We start from the raw sequence: 15,627 nt of genomic DNA on the forward strand, positions 1-15,627 counted from the left end.
TATCAATTCCCTAAACTGTCTTAAAAATACATTTAAAAAATAGCAGCTCAGGTTGGAATTCAAATTCTTTATTAAAATATCAAAATAGTATCTTATTTACATGTTATGTAACATACAGCCAACCGGCCTACGATCCGATTTGTCGGTATAATTAATTCCTTATGGGCACCACATGTCTCTTAGTGCCATAGTATACAGTAGCCGTGTAATGAGGAAAGGTGTACATCTCATTCTACATATAGCTCATATATATATTGCACAAAGTTAGGCACAGCTATTATCTTGTATTTCACCTACAGCAACAAACACATATGTAGTAGTACACACAATGTTCTATTGTCGGAGTCTTACAAGATTCTTTAAAAAGATGATATCCTTTCAGTTCCTCCAGCACTTACCGAATGGACAGAATCATGACAAACTCTGGAAGACAACACAGGTTAGATTAGAAGGGCTTCAAAACATTGAGTAATTGCTGCATCTGATTTTTGTGTGTGTGTCCCAGCCTGTTTTGTGCACGTGGGCAGAGAAATTGCCTTACCGTCAAAATCGATGCTTCCGTCTCCGTTGATATCGATCTCTTTCAATATCTCCTCCAGCTCTCCTTTCTTTAGTTTCTCCCCCAGTAGATTCTTCACGGCCTCTTTCATCTCCTCCTGGCTGATCTTGCCGTCGCAGTCCTGGTCAAACTGAGAGCGGGGGAGAAGGAATGGGAGGTAATTTAGTTAGCGAGTGAGTTAGCATTGGCTGAGGGCTGTAATTGAACTTGAAGAGGACTAGGAAACTTTAGCAGAGGCTTATCCAGAGCGACTTCCTGGAATCATTTGGGTTAACTGCCATGCTTGGGAATGGAATGAGAAATATTTCACCTTGTCCGCTCGGGGATTTGACCAAGCAACAATCTGGTTATTGACCTAAAGTTAGGGTGGCACGTCCCCGGCTGGAGTTGCCCCCGTTTTAAACTGTACGTTAAAAAGTGACCGCAAAATTAAGTAATAATTTACGTGGCAAAAAAGACCGGGCAGCAGAGCCTACTGGTTGACGTCTCAATCGCACTGTGCTTCTTTTTGGCCAACAGAGGGGGCTGCTCACTGTAGTAGCTTCATTCTTCTGCTAATTACTTGCTCAAGCTAGTTTTAGAGCACAGGTGTCGAAAACTTTAACTTAAAACACGCTATTTAAATTTGAAAATATGATAATCTTAAATGAATGCACAATTAATTGTGAGAATATTTCTAGATTACAATTGTAATGATTTGACAGAGGTTATCCAATATTAGAAATATTGGATAACATAATAAATCATGGATAACATAATATTTTTTGTTAGAGAGTGGAGAGGAAGAAGATTGAAGGAGATTAAAGAGGAAAGGTAAAGATATGATTACAGAGCCTGCCAATTTATTATTACAAACAATGTATTTGAGATAAAATACAAAAATGAGGCAAGCAATGGAAATCTGTTAACCAAAGTATTTTATCTAATAGGGTACTATATATTAAAGATTGGAGAGCTAGGAAAAGAGAGGGAGAAGAACAAATTATCGTAGTAAAAAGAATGAAGCGAGGAGAGTGTAGAAGATGAAGTGGAAAGGTAAAGAGAAGGAAAGGAAGAAAGAAGATGAGTAAAAAAAAATGAGATTGTTGCCATGTCTGTGACCATTGCTAACCATGGTACCACTACGTGCATCAACAAGACAATCCAAAAACTCAACACAGCTAAGAAGTCATTATGGAAGTGTTGTCTCTGCTGTTAATATAATTTTTCTTATACAGAAAACTTTAATTTTGTAATAAGTCCGAACTACAGTATCCAACTCTACCAGCCCTGAGTTTTTTACAATACTCAAAGTACTACGTTGATACAGCATGTCTTTCTCCCATTATGGTGTTTTTTTCAAAATGTACAATTACATTTCTCTAATAAAATATCTATTGTAGAAGCTATTGAAGTGAAGTTCTGTCAAATTTGGAATCTTCAGATTTTGAAAAAATAAAGGGTGTGCATTGTTCCTCACCCGCCAATGATTAAGAATATACCATTAGTACAGTCATGGCATATCTATTGTTGGAGCTAATAAAATGAAGAAGGCCGTAATTACAATATATATTGAGGGGGGGACACCCCCCCCATCCATCCATCCATCATCTTCCGCTTATCCAGGGCCGGGTCGCGGGGGCAGCAGTCTAAGCAGGGATGGCCAGACTTCCCTCTCCCCAGACACTTCCTCTAGCTCTTCCGGGGGGACACCGAGGCGTTCCCAGGCCAGCCGGGAGACATAGTCCCTCCAGCGTGTCCTAGGTCTTCCCCGGGGTCTCCTCCCGGTGGGACGGGACCGGAAACACCTTCCCAGGAAGGTGTTCCGGAGGCATCCAAAAAAGATGCCCAAGCCACCTCAGCTGACCCCTCTCGATGTGGAGGAGCAGCGGCTCTACTCTGAGCTCCTCCCGGGTGACCGAGCTTCTCACCCTATCTCTAAGGGATCGCCCAGCCACCCTGCAGAGAAAGCTCATTTCGGCCGCCTGTATCCGGGATCTTGTCCTTTCGGTCATGACCCAGAGCTCATGACCATAGGTGAGAGTAGGAACGTAGATTGACTGGTAAATCGAGAGCTTCGCCTTGCGGCTCAGCTCTTTCTTCACCACGACAGACCGATACATCGACTGCATTACTGCAGAAGCTGCACCGATCCGTCTGTCAATCTCCTCTTCCATCCTTCCCTCACTCGTGAACAAGACCCCTAGATACTTAAACTCCTCCACTTGAGGCAGGCACTCTCCACCAACCTGAAGTGGGCAAGCCACCCTTTTCCGACTGAGGACCATGGCCTCGGATTTGGAGGTACTGATTTTCATCCCCACCACTTCACACTCGGCTGCAAACCATCCCAGTGCATGCTGAAGGTCCTGGTTTGAAGGGGCCAACACGACAACATCATCTGCAAAGAGCAGAGACGAAATCGTGTGGTCCCCAAACCTGACACCCTCCGGCCCCTGGCTGCGCCTAGAAATTCTGTCCATAAAAATTACGAACAGAACCGGTGACAAAGGGCAGCCCTGCCGGAGTCCAACATGCACTGGGAACAAGTCTGACTTACTGCCGGCAATGCGGACCAAGCTCCTGCTTCGGTTGTACAGGGACCTGACAGCCCTTAGCAAAGGACCCAGGATCCCATATTCCCCAAGCACCCTCCACAAGATGCCGCGAGGGACACAGTCGAATGCCTTCTCCAAATCCACAAAACACATGTGGATTGGTTGGGAAAACTCCCATGAACCCTCCAACACCCTGTAGAGGGTATAGAGCTGGTCCAGTGTTCCACGGCCCGGACGAAAACCACACTGTTCCTCCTGAATCCGAGGTTCTACTATCGGCCGTATTCTCCTCTCCAGAACCCTGGCATAGACTTTCCCGGGGAGGCTGAGAAGTGTGATCCCCCTATAGTTGGAACACACCCTCCGGTCCCCCTTCTTAAAAAGAGGGACCACCACCCCGGTCTGCCATCCCAGAGGCACTGTCCCCGACCGCCATGCGATGTTGCACAGGCGTGTTAACCAAGACAGCCCCACAACCAATCAATCAATAAAAATGTATTTATAAAGCGCTTTTTACAACATCAGTTGTCACAAAGTGCTTTACAGAGACACCCGGCCTTAAACCCCAAGGAGCAAACAACAGCAGTGTTGAATTTCAGTGGCTAGAAAAAACTCCCTAAGAAGGTCGAATTTTAGGAAGAAACCTAGAGAGGACCCAGGCTCAGAGGGGTGACCAGTCCTCTTCTGGCTGTGCCGGGTGAGATATTAAGAGTCCAATTGGAATAATAAATAAATTTCTCTTGGCTAAATCCAGAGTATATTCGATTTTAGACTAGGTCAGAAGTATGACCAGGTGGACAAGGACAGGAACAGCAACGGTCCCCCCAAACCAGGTAATCCGCAGGTGTGGACCAGGACCTCATCTCCTTCTAAAATTTAAAATTGGAGGAAACTAGAAAAGTTAGTAGTACATCCCTCATGTCCCCCAGCACAATAATATAGCAGCGTAACACCTTGGAAACTGAGACGGGGGGGTCCGGTGACTCTGTGGCCCTACCCGGGGGAGGCCCCGGACAGGGCCCAACAGGCAGGAAATCAATCCAACCACATTGCCAGGCATCAACCAAAGGGACACCCACCAACCGCAACCCCCCTGAATGAGGGCCGAGTATTGCTAGCAGCGTACAGCCCAACTGCACAAGTGCGCAATAGAGAGTCAATAACAAGCCAGTGACTCTTCCCCCGAAGGGCATTGGAGGGAGGGCATCCCAGTGGTGACGAGAGCCCACCTGGCAAGACAGCAAGGGTGGACAGTATCAAGCCTACTGGTCACCTTCACGCCCCCGGGCCAGGCTACACCTAATTATAAACCGTGCTGTAGAGATGAGTTTTTAGTAGACACTTGAAAGTTTGCACTGAGTTTGCATTTCTAACCTTAATTGGCAGATCATTCCACAGGAGTGGAGCTCTATGAGAAAAGGCCCTGCCGCCAACTGTTTGTTTAGAAATTCTAGGTACAATTAAAAGGCCTGCATCTTGCGATCTAAGGTTACGTGTAGGTATGTATGGCTGGATCATTTCAGCAAGGTAAGTAGGAGCAAGTCCATGTATTGATTTATAGGTTAAGAGTAAAACCTTAAAATCAGCCCTAACCCTAACAGGCAGCCAATGTAAGGATGCCAGGACAGGAGTAATGTGTTCAAATTTTTTTGTTCTAGTTAGGATTCTAGCAGCTGTGTGCAGCACTAATTGAAGTTTATTTATTAATTTGTCTGGATAACCAGAGAGAAGAGCATTGCAGTAATCTAATCTAGAAGTAACGAAAGCATGAATTAATTTTTCTGCATCAGTTTTTGATAGAAAGTTTCTAATTTTTGCGATGTTTCGAAGATGAAAATAAGCAACTCTTGAGACATATTTTATATGTTCTTCAAAAGAGAGGTCAGGGTCAAGGGTAACGCCAAGGTTTTTTACAGTTTTTTGGGATACGACCATGCAGCCGTCGAGGTTCACAGTGAGATCTGCTAACAACGCTCTTTGTTTTTTGGGTCCTAAAAGGAGCATTTCTGTTTTATTTGAGTTTAAGAGCAAGAAATTCTCTGTCATCCACTTCCTAATATCCGAAACGCATGCTTCCAAAATAGCTAATTTATGGGCTTCTCCATGCTTCATTGAAATATATAACTGTGTGTCATCAGCATAACAGTGAAAGTTAATATTGTGATTTCGGATTACATCGCCCAGAGGGAGCATGTATAGTGAGAAAAGTAATGGGCCCAGAACCGAGCCTTGAGGAACTCCAAAGCATACCTTTGACTTGTCAGAGGATATGCCATCCACACTAACGAACTGATATCTTCCAGATAAATAAGATTTAAACCAGGCTAGAACATGTCCACGTAGCCCAATATTGGTTTCCAGTCTCTCTAAGAGAAGGGAGTGATCAATAGTGTCAAAAGCAGCACTAAGATCAAGAAGCAACAGGACGGATGCGGAACCTTTGTCTGAGGCCATTAGAAGGTCATTTGTTACCTTCACGAGTGCAGTCTCAGTACTATGATGAGATCTAAAACCAGACTGGAATATTTCATAAATGTTTTTTGTCTTTAGGAAGGCATTCAGTTGTTGGGAAACACATTTTTCTAAGATTTTTGAGAGGAACGGGAGGTTCGATATTGGCCTATAATTGTTTAATATGTCGGGATCTAGATTAGATTTTTTTAGAAGAGGCTTAATTTCCGCAATTTTTAATGAGTTTGGTACGCATCCGGAGGAAAGGGAGCAATTTATTATGTTCAGCATTGGCTGACCTAGCACAGGAAATAACTCCTTAAGTAATTTTGTAGGAATCGGGTCTAGCTGAGAGTTTGTGGGTTTAGAACTCATTACAAATTTTGTAAATGTGTCGAGCGATACAGTATCAAAAAACTCAAGTGTCCCCATAGACACCTGATCAGGGAGGTTCCGGAAATTTTTTGGACAACTGAGATTTTTAGGACCATAACTATTTAAGGATTCAGTTATTTGTTTTCTAATGGTGACGATCTTTTCATCACAGTAGTTCATGTATTCATTACAACTAAAGTGAAGACCCACTTCACTTGCTAAGCTTTGCTTTTTTGTTAACTTTGCAACTGTATCAAAGAGAAATTTTGGATTGTTTTTGTTCGCCTCAATCAGGTTGGAGAAATAAGCTGATCGAGCAGACGTGAGTGATTTTCGGTATTGTACTGTACTGTCTATCCAGGCTAGTCTAAATACTTCCAACTTGGTGGAGCGCCACTTTCGCTCCAATTTTCTGGAGGCTTGCTTAAGTGCTCTAGTATTGGCGGTGTACCAAGGAGCAAGTTTCTTATTGCGTATTTCTTTAGTTTTTAGTGGTGCAACTATGTCTAATGTATTTCGCAGTATTGAGTTTAGATCCTCGATTTGATCGTTTACAGATTTATTTACTCTGTCATTTATGAGCGAACTAGTAAGAATATCAAGGAATTTATTTGTAATCCGAGAATTTATAGTACGGCTTTTGAAACTCATTGTTTGGGGGGCAAGTGGATTTCTTGTTTTAACGGTAAATGTAATAAGACAGTGATCCGATAATCCAGGATTTTGGGGGTAAATTATTAGATCTACAATATCTATTTCTCGTGACAGGACTAAATCTAAAGTATGATTGTGGCAATGTGTTGGACCTGAGACATGTTGGATGAAACCCATTGAGTCGATTATGGCTTGAAAGGCTTTTTGAAGAGGATCATTGGGGTTTTCCATATGGATATTGAAATCGCCAAAAATTAGAATACTATCTGCCATGACTACAAGGTTAGACAAGAATTCTGGAAACTCATCGAGGAACAATGTGTATGGCCCAGGGGGCCTATAAATAGTAGCTATGTAAAATGATTTATCGGCCTGGTTAACTTTCATGAGTAAAACTTCGAAAGAATGAAACTCTGTGATATGTTTGAGAGTAAGTTTATATTTACTGTCATAAATATTAGCGACACCCCCTCCTTTTCTGGACGCACGAGGGATATGATCACTAGTATAGCCAGGAGGAGAGGCCTCATTTAAGGCAGTGAATTCATTAGGCTTTAGCCACGTTTCACATAAACCAATAGCATCTAGTTTATGATCAGAGATTAATTCATTTACCGCAACTGCCTTTGGAGCAAGAGATCTAATATTTAGGAGTCCCATTTTGAGATGCGAAGTGATACAATTATTTTTATTTTTGACCGAGGTGGAGGAAGGCTTTATCTTAATAAGGTTGTTTTTGTTAGCACTACCTTGTTTAACTTTTCTCAGCCCGGAACGAGTCACAGTGGCAATAGGTAAAGCTGTACTAACTACTCTGGCTATGCTATTGACAGACTCCACTATGCTAGCAGGCTGGCTAACAGCCTGCAGCCTGACCTGCACCTTATCTCATGTTAAAGCTATAGGAGTGAGACTCCTGTCAATGTTCCTAGACAAAAGAAGAGCACCACTCCAGCTAGGATGGAGTCCGTCGCTCCTCAGCAGATCAGGCCTGGCCCTATTTCTGGGAGAGTCCCAAAAAGAAGGCCAGTTATCTACAAACTCTACCTCCTGCGACGGGCAGAACTCCGTTTTCAGCCAGCGATTGAGTTGCGCAAGTCTGCTGTAGAGCTCGTCACCACCCCTAGCTGGGAGGGGGCCAGAGACAATTACTCGATGCCGACACATCTTTCTAGCTAGTTTACACGCTGATGATATGTTCTGCTTCGTAACCTCTGACTGTTTCATCCTAACATCGTTGGTGCCAACGTGGATAACAATATCTCTGTACTCTCTATACTTGCCAGTTTTAGACTTCGCTAGCACCAACCCCAGATTTGCGGCTACGTCGGTGGCTCTGCCCCCCGGTAAACAATGTACGATCGCCGGCTGATTCTTTAGTCTAATACTGCGTGTGATGGAATCGCCAATGACTAAAGTTTTCAGTTTTTCAAGTCCACCGGTAGAACATGCCTGCCGACCATTCCCCTCCGAAGACGGCTCGGGCCTTGACTCCGACTCCAGTGGGGAAAACCTGTTCAAAGTCTCAGTTGGTTTTAGCAACAATTCAGGTTTAACTGGTCGACGGCATTTCTTCCCAGTGACCAAGAGAAAGTTATTGCCCGGCTGCAGGAGCTGTGCCGGGGGGCTAACAAAACTATCGTTTCTACCTGGTGGCACTGACGCAGATTTTTCTATTTCTACACTAGCATAATCCTTGCCTGGCATTTGCGTCAGAAGCCGAGCCTCTAACTCTGCTATCTTTAACTTAAGACGAACATTCTCCTCCGTGTTGTTGCTACAACAATTACAGTGAAAAGGCATTGTAATGATACTTAGCCTCCGGTGTTCAGGGATGAGTAGTTCTGTTAATTATGTCCAAAAAGAGTCCCGGTGTAGAAAAGTTGGGTAAGAGGTCAACAGATAAATATTGCGTTGGTAAAACTCTAAAATAGAATTTTGACCAATTAGTTTATATCGAGTAAATTCGAAAAAGTTTGGCAGGTAGCCAGGTAGGTAACAGCAGGCAGAGTACAGCACGTCAACAATCCCACAATGCAGTTCGTCACAACATCCAGAGACTTGAGGTACTCAGGGCGGATCTCATCCACCCCCGGTGCCTTGCAACCGAGGAGTTTCTTGACCACCTCTGTGACTTCAGCCCGGGTGATGGACGAGTCCACCTCTGAGCCCTCATCCTCTGCTTCCTCAATGGAAGACGTGTCAGCGGGATTGAGGAGATCCTCGAAGTACTCCTTCCACCGCCCGACAACATCCTCAGTTGAGGTCAACAGCTGCCCACCTCTACTGTAAACAGCGTTGGTAGGGCACTGTTTCCCTCTCCTGAGGCGCCGGATGGTTTGCCAGAATCTCTTCGAGGCCAGCCGATAGTCCTTCTCCACGGCCTCACCGAACTCCTCCCAGGCCCGAGTTTTTGCCTCCACAACCACCCGGGCTGCAGCCCGCTTGGCCTGTCGGTACCCGTCAGCTGCCTCAGGAGTCCCACAAGCCAACCAGGCCTGATAGGACTCCTTCTTCAGCTTGACGGCATCCCTTACTTCCGGTGTCCACCACCGGGTTCGGGGATTGCCGCCTCGACAGGCACCGGAGACCTTACGGCCACAGCTCCGAGCAGCCGCTTCGACAATGGCGGTGGAGAACATGGTCCACTCGGACTCAATATCTCCAACCTCCCTCGGGACATCCCCCCCAATATTCTAAATTGCTCAAAATACCGCACCTTATGTTTTGTTCCCCGGGTGGGGGGGTCACTTGTAAAATAGTCAATGCTGTGCACCAACAAATGGGCACATTCGTTGTTCTGGATTTGGTACAATCAATGTTGATCACTATACTGTCTCTCTATCTAATTACTTTCAAATGTAAAACTAGAATGTAATATGAGTGTTACGCAGGCTATCTTCCTGTCTATTGTGATCGTTTTAACATCAACACATCATTTTGCACATATTTTGTGAAAAGGAGCCGATATTCGAGTGCTTATCAATCAACCTTCACTAACGTTCCACATTCATCTATCATAGCTAAGTTACCTGGAAAGCTAATTAGCCACACATCCATCAATGGTGCTCATGTGCGTATTCAACTAATTTTAATGTCTTACACAAAGGATTTTGTTTGATTTGTCAGAATGCCCACATGTAGTCTGAGTTAAGTGTCTGTAATTTATGTTGCGCTTCATGTGTAATTAAGCAGACAGTAGTCGTTTTCATTGATTGCATATTCATATAGTATACTATATAGTTGTATATTCTAACAGATAAATATTGTTATTAGTGTTTGTTTGATTAAAGCGAAAGCAGTTTTATTAGTCAACTTTCATTCACAGTGAGTGTCATGAGCACGAGGAAGGGTGGCATTGACATTCATCAGTGTTTTTGGGCAGCCTCAGAAAAGAAATGTAAGCTGAGAGCAGTGAGAAAATCTGTGCCAGTCAGATAATAGAAGTATACAGTAGCATAAGAGGTGAGTCAACGTTTATTAATATAATAATCATTGCCATTCAGATCAGAAATGCTTTGTAATCTATTCCTGAACATCATGGCAAGAAACACAACTTGTTGACTGAATATTAATGTTCACTCTGGTGCGTTCAGAGTAAAGAGAAAGTATGAGGATGCCAACAGGGCAGGGAGAGCAGGTGACATGGAGGTGAGTGAAAAAAGGAACAAATATTGATGAACGATCTGATATCGCCATGTTGCTGTTGTTCCAACAACATCATACTTAATGTTGGCACAACTGAGGTTATGTTTAGGCACAGGTACCCACTGAGGTTACATTTAGGCACAGGTGTCTCTGAGGTTAGGGTTAGGTCAAAGGTGGGGAGCAGGGGAATATTCTGTCTTTGGACTGGGGTAACCAACTAACTACAAGTCAGTTGCAATGATGGTCCTGGAGCAACAATAATTATGATGTTGTAGGAATAACACCAATACGGTGATATCAGATTGTGTGAATATTGATGGTTAAGAGTCTTATAAATATTTTAAACATTTCTGAATGTTTTACTTGTGTGGACCCCCAGACCCCTAGCTGATTTGGTCTCCCCAATGTTGACTACATGGCTACGGTCTTGGTGTGCATTTCTGTACAGTCATGGCTTAACTATTGTTGGAGCTATTGAAATGAAGAAGTTCTGTCAAATTTCTTAACTTCAGATTTTGAAAATATGAAGGGTGTTCATTGTTCCATGCCCTCCTCCAATTAAGAATATATACTTTTCATTGTCATTGTATACTTTTTTTGTCCAATGTGCAATCTAAAACTAAACACAGTGCCCAACATAAAGCCCCGCCTCCACGCCAGTAGAGACTCAAAACTTGGTTTAGGGAAAAGATTACTCAAACGAAGATGGGAGGAATTTGTAATCGTAAGAAGAAGCGAACATGAAAAAGTGTGTTTGAACGAAGACATTAAAAAATCCATTTAATTATTTTAGCATACACTTTTACCATGTTTGAAGCTATTTTTGTCATCCGACTGAATTTCGTTTTTTCATACTATGAAATATTTCAGTTATGTTTTTCTTTTCAATCACAGGCGTCACAATACATTCAGGGCTTCGTTTTATAAACATTCACTACATTTTCGTGGTACCTGGGTGAAAGCGGATTTCAGCTCCTTCAGCCCCAACATGTCGGCTGTCTCTCCCATTATCCTGGGACCCATCAACTCACAAAAGTCATCGAAGTCCATAAGACCACCCACTGCAGAGAGACAGCCAATCAGTAGTTAGTGCACAGGTAAGTACAGACTGGACAATCAACGTGTTAAAAAAAACCTGATACCATATACTTTATGTATGGGAAAAACTGTGGTTAAGTTCACGACAAAACGTACAAATGGGCATAGTGTTAGAATTGGGGTTACTTTTAGGTTTAGGCATTTCCTGTTAAGATTAGGGTTCGGGTTAGGAGGTAGGTTAGGTTTTGGCATAAAACCATTGAGATTAAGGATAGGGAAAGAAAAATGTGTGTGTATAACATACTCCTCATCTTGATCTGTTGTACTATTTCCAGAAGCTCCATCTCAGTGGGCATATAGCCCATGGTCCTCATGCACTCAGCCACATCCTTGTAGTTCAGGTAGCCATCACAGTCATAGTCAAACTCCTTGAAGGCAAAGTCAAGCTCTGTATCAAAGGTTAGAGGTCAGAAAGTGACAACAACCATTTGATGTCATCATTGCATGGTATTTTATTGTGTGTAGTAGTTGTCAAAAAATCTCTCCAAAGATTTTATATTTTTTCAATCTTTATATCTATATAGAATTTAGTATTTTTGTGGTATCCAATTGGTGACTATGGTATTTTATTGTAAAATGCTAAAACCCTAAAGGCTAGTTTTGCAGACACAGATTAAGCCTAGTCTAGGACAAACAAAACAAACTCAGTTGATTTTGTTTTGCCTAGACTAAGCTTAATCCATGTCTGCGAAACCGACCCTATATCTAATATTGTATGGTGAAATTGTTTTTTTTGTTGGGAAATATTCTAAATAAAATTAATAAACAGAAGCGTTGTTTATCTAAATATTTGTATTAAATATTGAATATTTCTATTAATATAACTGCAATAAGCAGACTCACCGTCTAACTCCGCTTGAGCCAACTCCCTCTCCTAAAGAATAGACAACAGGAGAGGGGGTTTTATTGAGGAAGAACCTGTTTTTACTTTTGTGTAAAATTATAGGACATGGATGGCTTCCAGATCTGTAAATTCATGTACATATAAGCTTGGTGGGAGGTTGAGGATGGACACATTTCGTCAGGTGTGTCATTTCAGGGTAAGGTAATTATTGTGCAGTAGGACATTAGTGGGGGATTAGGGACAGTTAGAGTTCGGGATGTTTCCTTATCATGACAGATTAAGTTGTTAAGGTTTCCAAATTGTTTGTGTAGGACACCCTTCAGTTGGAAAGGGGTTTGGTAAAAAAAGGTCAAGTCGAGTTAAGCTTAACCTGATTCTCACGCATGAACACCATACAACCTAATTGGAGTTCTGGTTTAAATGATTTAAACCTAAATAAATGTCCCCTACCTACATTTTGCGGTGTCGAGAAATAAGGTAAAATACGCAGTAATTTTCATACATGCCCAATATTGAAATAAATATATAAATTGACACAAAAAATACTATAATTGTGAACCAGAACCTTGTTACAAATTGTTGAACATTATTGTTACTGTATAACTGTCTAGTTTTCTTTCATACTCATCCAGAATCTTCTGAACATTAATCCTAATGAATGGTGACACTGAGCCACACTGAGAATCTAAAAATACTGCTGTGCTTTGATGGGATTAGCTGGAGGGGGTAACTACTGGCAGGCTGAGAGACACACTCAGAGAGACCTGCACGCACCTCCAGGACCCCCTATATACAAACATAGCACAAAAATGTCAGGAGTTTGTAGGTTTCATGACTGTTAATTCCTTTGGATGCTTATCACTGATGTCCCTTGGTTTTCAAAACGCGCTGTTGGACAAACATTGTCACTTGGCATTTTGGGTTTCGTAGTCCAGGGGCCGGGCTTAAGGGGTCAGTGGTGTGCGTGCGAACGCGTGCGTCTGCCTACCGCTCCGAATACACTGTTGAGCAGAGTTTGGTGGATCTTCTCCATGTCTTTCCTCTTCTGTTCTTTCTTAGACAACTTCTTGGGAGCTGAGTCAGAGCCGGAAGGGGCAGCCTTCTGGTGTTTGCCAGACTTGCTTCAGGACACGAGCCAAGAGACGTTATTAGAGTGGCACAACATTACAGGCTTAATACACTGGAAGTATCATGAGGCAAATCCATAGAAACAGATTCATCACTCAAAAGCTTGGTGTGCACTTACTACATGTATTTATGTATATTTTCTATATTGTCCTGTCCTCTCGCAATTGAATGCCTTTTGGCCAGGTTGTCATGAGAATTGATTCTTGACTGACTTGTTTAACCACAAACTTGTTAAAAAAACATGACAAAATTACTGATAAAACTGGTATAGCGTTGCAACAAAAGAGGATTTTGTGTGCGCAAAAAGTACACAATTCTTGATAGTTCTGCACATTCATTAATTATTGGGCCTCACTAAATAATCAAATTTATTATTGGGTCAACCGCGGGTTCTGAACAACCTGTGTGTACGGGCCAACGTCGGGCCGAAACGTTGTGGTTTCCAGAATTTTTGGGCTTGTTGATCTCACCTGTCTGCAGACGTGGAGGAAGACGCAGAGGTTACCGAGGCTGCAGACGCGGTGGACGGGGTCTTGGACATCCTGGATAAATACACAGAACATTCTGACTACCGTTTAAGGCTTATGGTGGTGATGTTTAAGGTTGTATTTAGGGCCAGGGCTCAGAGATATAGCAGTTTGATTGGAAGTAACATAGGTGTGCGGGTTTGTGAGTATGTTACTCAAACTGATAACCGCATTCAGGGTAGGTGTTATAAGATGGTTCACAGAAAGAATGGTGTCCTCCCTAAGAATACCCAGTTATACTTGAGAAAAAATGTGCTGAAACCAGTATGGGTCAATTCCATTTCAGTAGTAATCCATTCAGGAATGACCAAAACATGAACATTTCAAATCTTTTCAATGCTTTTCAATGAGGAAATTGTTTGTTTTGTTCACTTTCCCAGTTAAAATGGCTTTGAACCTACATATTTAACAATTAACCTACTTCATGGACATGCACACTCGGTCGTAGTATAGATAGTTAGTCATCACGCAATCAAATTCCGTTTTGATAAATATATATTTGAAAACATAAAATCAATAAAATATTCAAAGAAATACACAAGTTCCTAATAATGAATGATAAGCATTCACATTTTAAAATGGTGCAAAATATATTTGGAAAATGCTTTTAGTTTCACATGTATCCTAAATTGCATCCAAAAATATGTTACATGTATTTCATTCTGGTACAGGTTGTCATTTTCACATTCCAATTAATGCATAGATTACACACAGACAGTTTATGAACAACATTAACACAACATAGATTCTACATTGTCCTTACCTTTAGCTTGTCAGTAAAACAACTAACAGTTTATGGAGTGAAAAGGCTGCACTCTTTCACTAATGTGAATGACTGTACTTGGTCCTCCTGCTCTCCACTCTATCGACCTCTCTCCCTCTGTCCGTCAGAGATTATTACCAGGTGATTACCCAGCTAAATGTGTACAGGTCAGAAAGCAAGATGTCTTGTGTGACTTAACATCAGTGACTATCTGTTTGTTTATCTCTTCACATGTATACCAAAACCCAGAAAATACAGCAAAGTGATGACATTTGGCAATATTTGGCAACTTACAGTCAATGTTGTTAAAGTATTATTTGTATTTGTAGCTCAGTATTTAGCTCATCACTCAAATCCTGTGGGATGAAATCAGGATATAACACCTTTATTTAATAAACCATCAAACAAATAAGACAAAAGTCAAGGTCCAATACAATTTCTATTTAAATTAATATTCAGATGAATAAAAATAATAATAAAACACTTTTTATATGAATTACTTTATTTGGAACTCTTTAGTTTACATATGGTCACAATTTATAAAGAGTAGCAAATAGTAAATATAGTAGCTATAAGCTTGGGGTCAATTCCTATGTCTTTCAGTCAATTCAGTAACCAAAAACAAATTCGAATATCATTTTCATTTTCTCTAGTGCTTCCTAAGAGAATAAATTCAAGTAGAAACACTATTTTTTTACTTCACTGTTTGAATTTAAATGGAAGTGTGCCCAATCCTGCATACATAAGTCATGCTTAAATTCCAAATGAAAAACCAAACTTCACAACAAAGTAGAACAAAAAAAGAAACACTTGGTTCAAAAAAAGATTTATCTTCTGTGATGGCAATTCCATCGATTAGAACTCCTTCTAGATAAGGCAGAGATCAAAATACTCTTTAACACAAATACTGTTTATTAATATTTGCAAATAGAGACAGAAAGACACTAACACAAGATCAGTGACAGTCTGTCGGTCATACAGTTCAGAAACACTTTTGTATGAACAAGGTGGGACAACATCTCACAAAATAACTGACCTTTGAG

General features: G+C 41.7%; 1 protein-coding gene across 1 annotated transcript; it reads right to left on the minus strand.

Annotated features, from left to right (window-relative positions):
- Positions 1 to 47: 47 nt before the first annotated feature.
- si:cabz01076231.1 (calcium-binding protein 2) lies at positions 48 to 14,722 on the minus strand. Its single transcript, XM_010899161.3, has 8 exons — positions 14,585 to 14,722; positions 13,765 to 13,836; positions 13,155 to 13,287; positions 12,166 to 12,196; positions 11,567 to 11,710; positions 11,176 to 11,285; positions 542 to 689; positions 48 to 423 (listed from the first exon to the last, which is right to left on the minus strand). The coding sequence occupies exons 2-8, from the start codon at positions 13,833 to 13,835 to the stop codon at positions 395 to 397; spliced, it is 666 nt and encodes a 221-aa protein (XP_010897463.1). The 5' UTR covers position 13,836; positions 14,585 to 14,722; the 3' UTR covers positions 48 to 394.
- Positions 14,723 to 15,627: the final 905 nt, after the last annotated feature.

Source organism: Esox lucius, chromosome 24, assembly GCF_011004845.1.
Source record: "Esox lucius isolate fEsoLuc1 chromosome 24, fEsoLuc1.pri, whole genome shotgun sequence".
NCBI classification, from domain to species: Eukaryota; Metazoa; Chordata; class Actinopteri; order Esociformes; family Esocidae; genus Esox; species Esox lucius.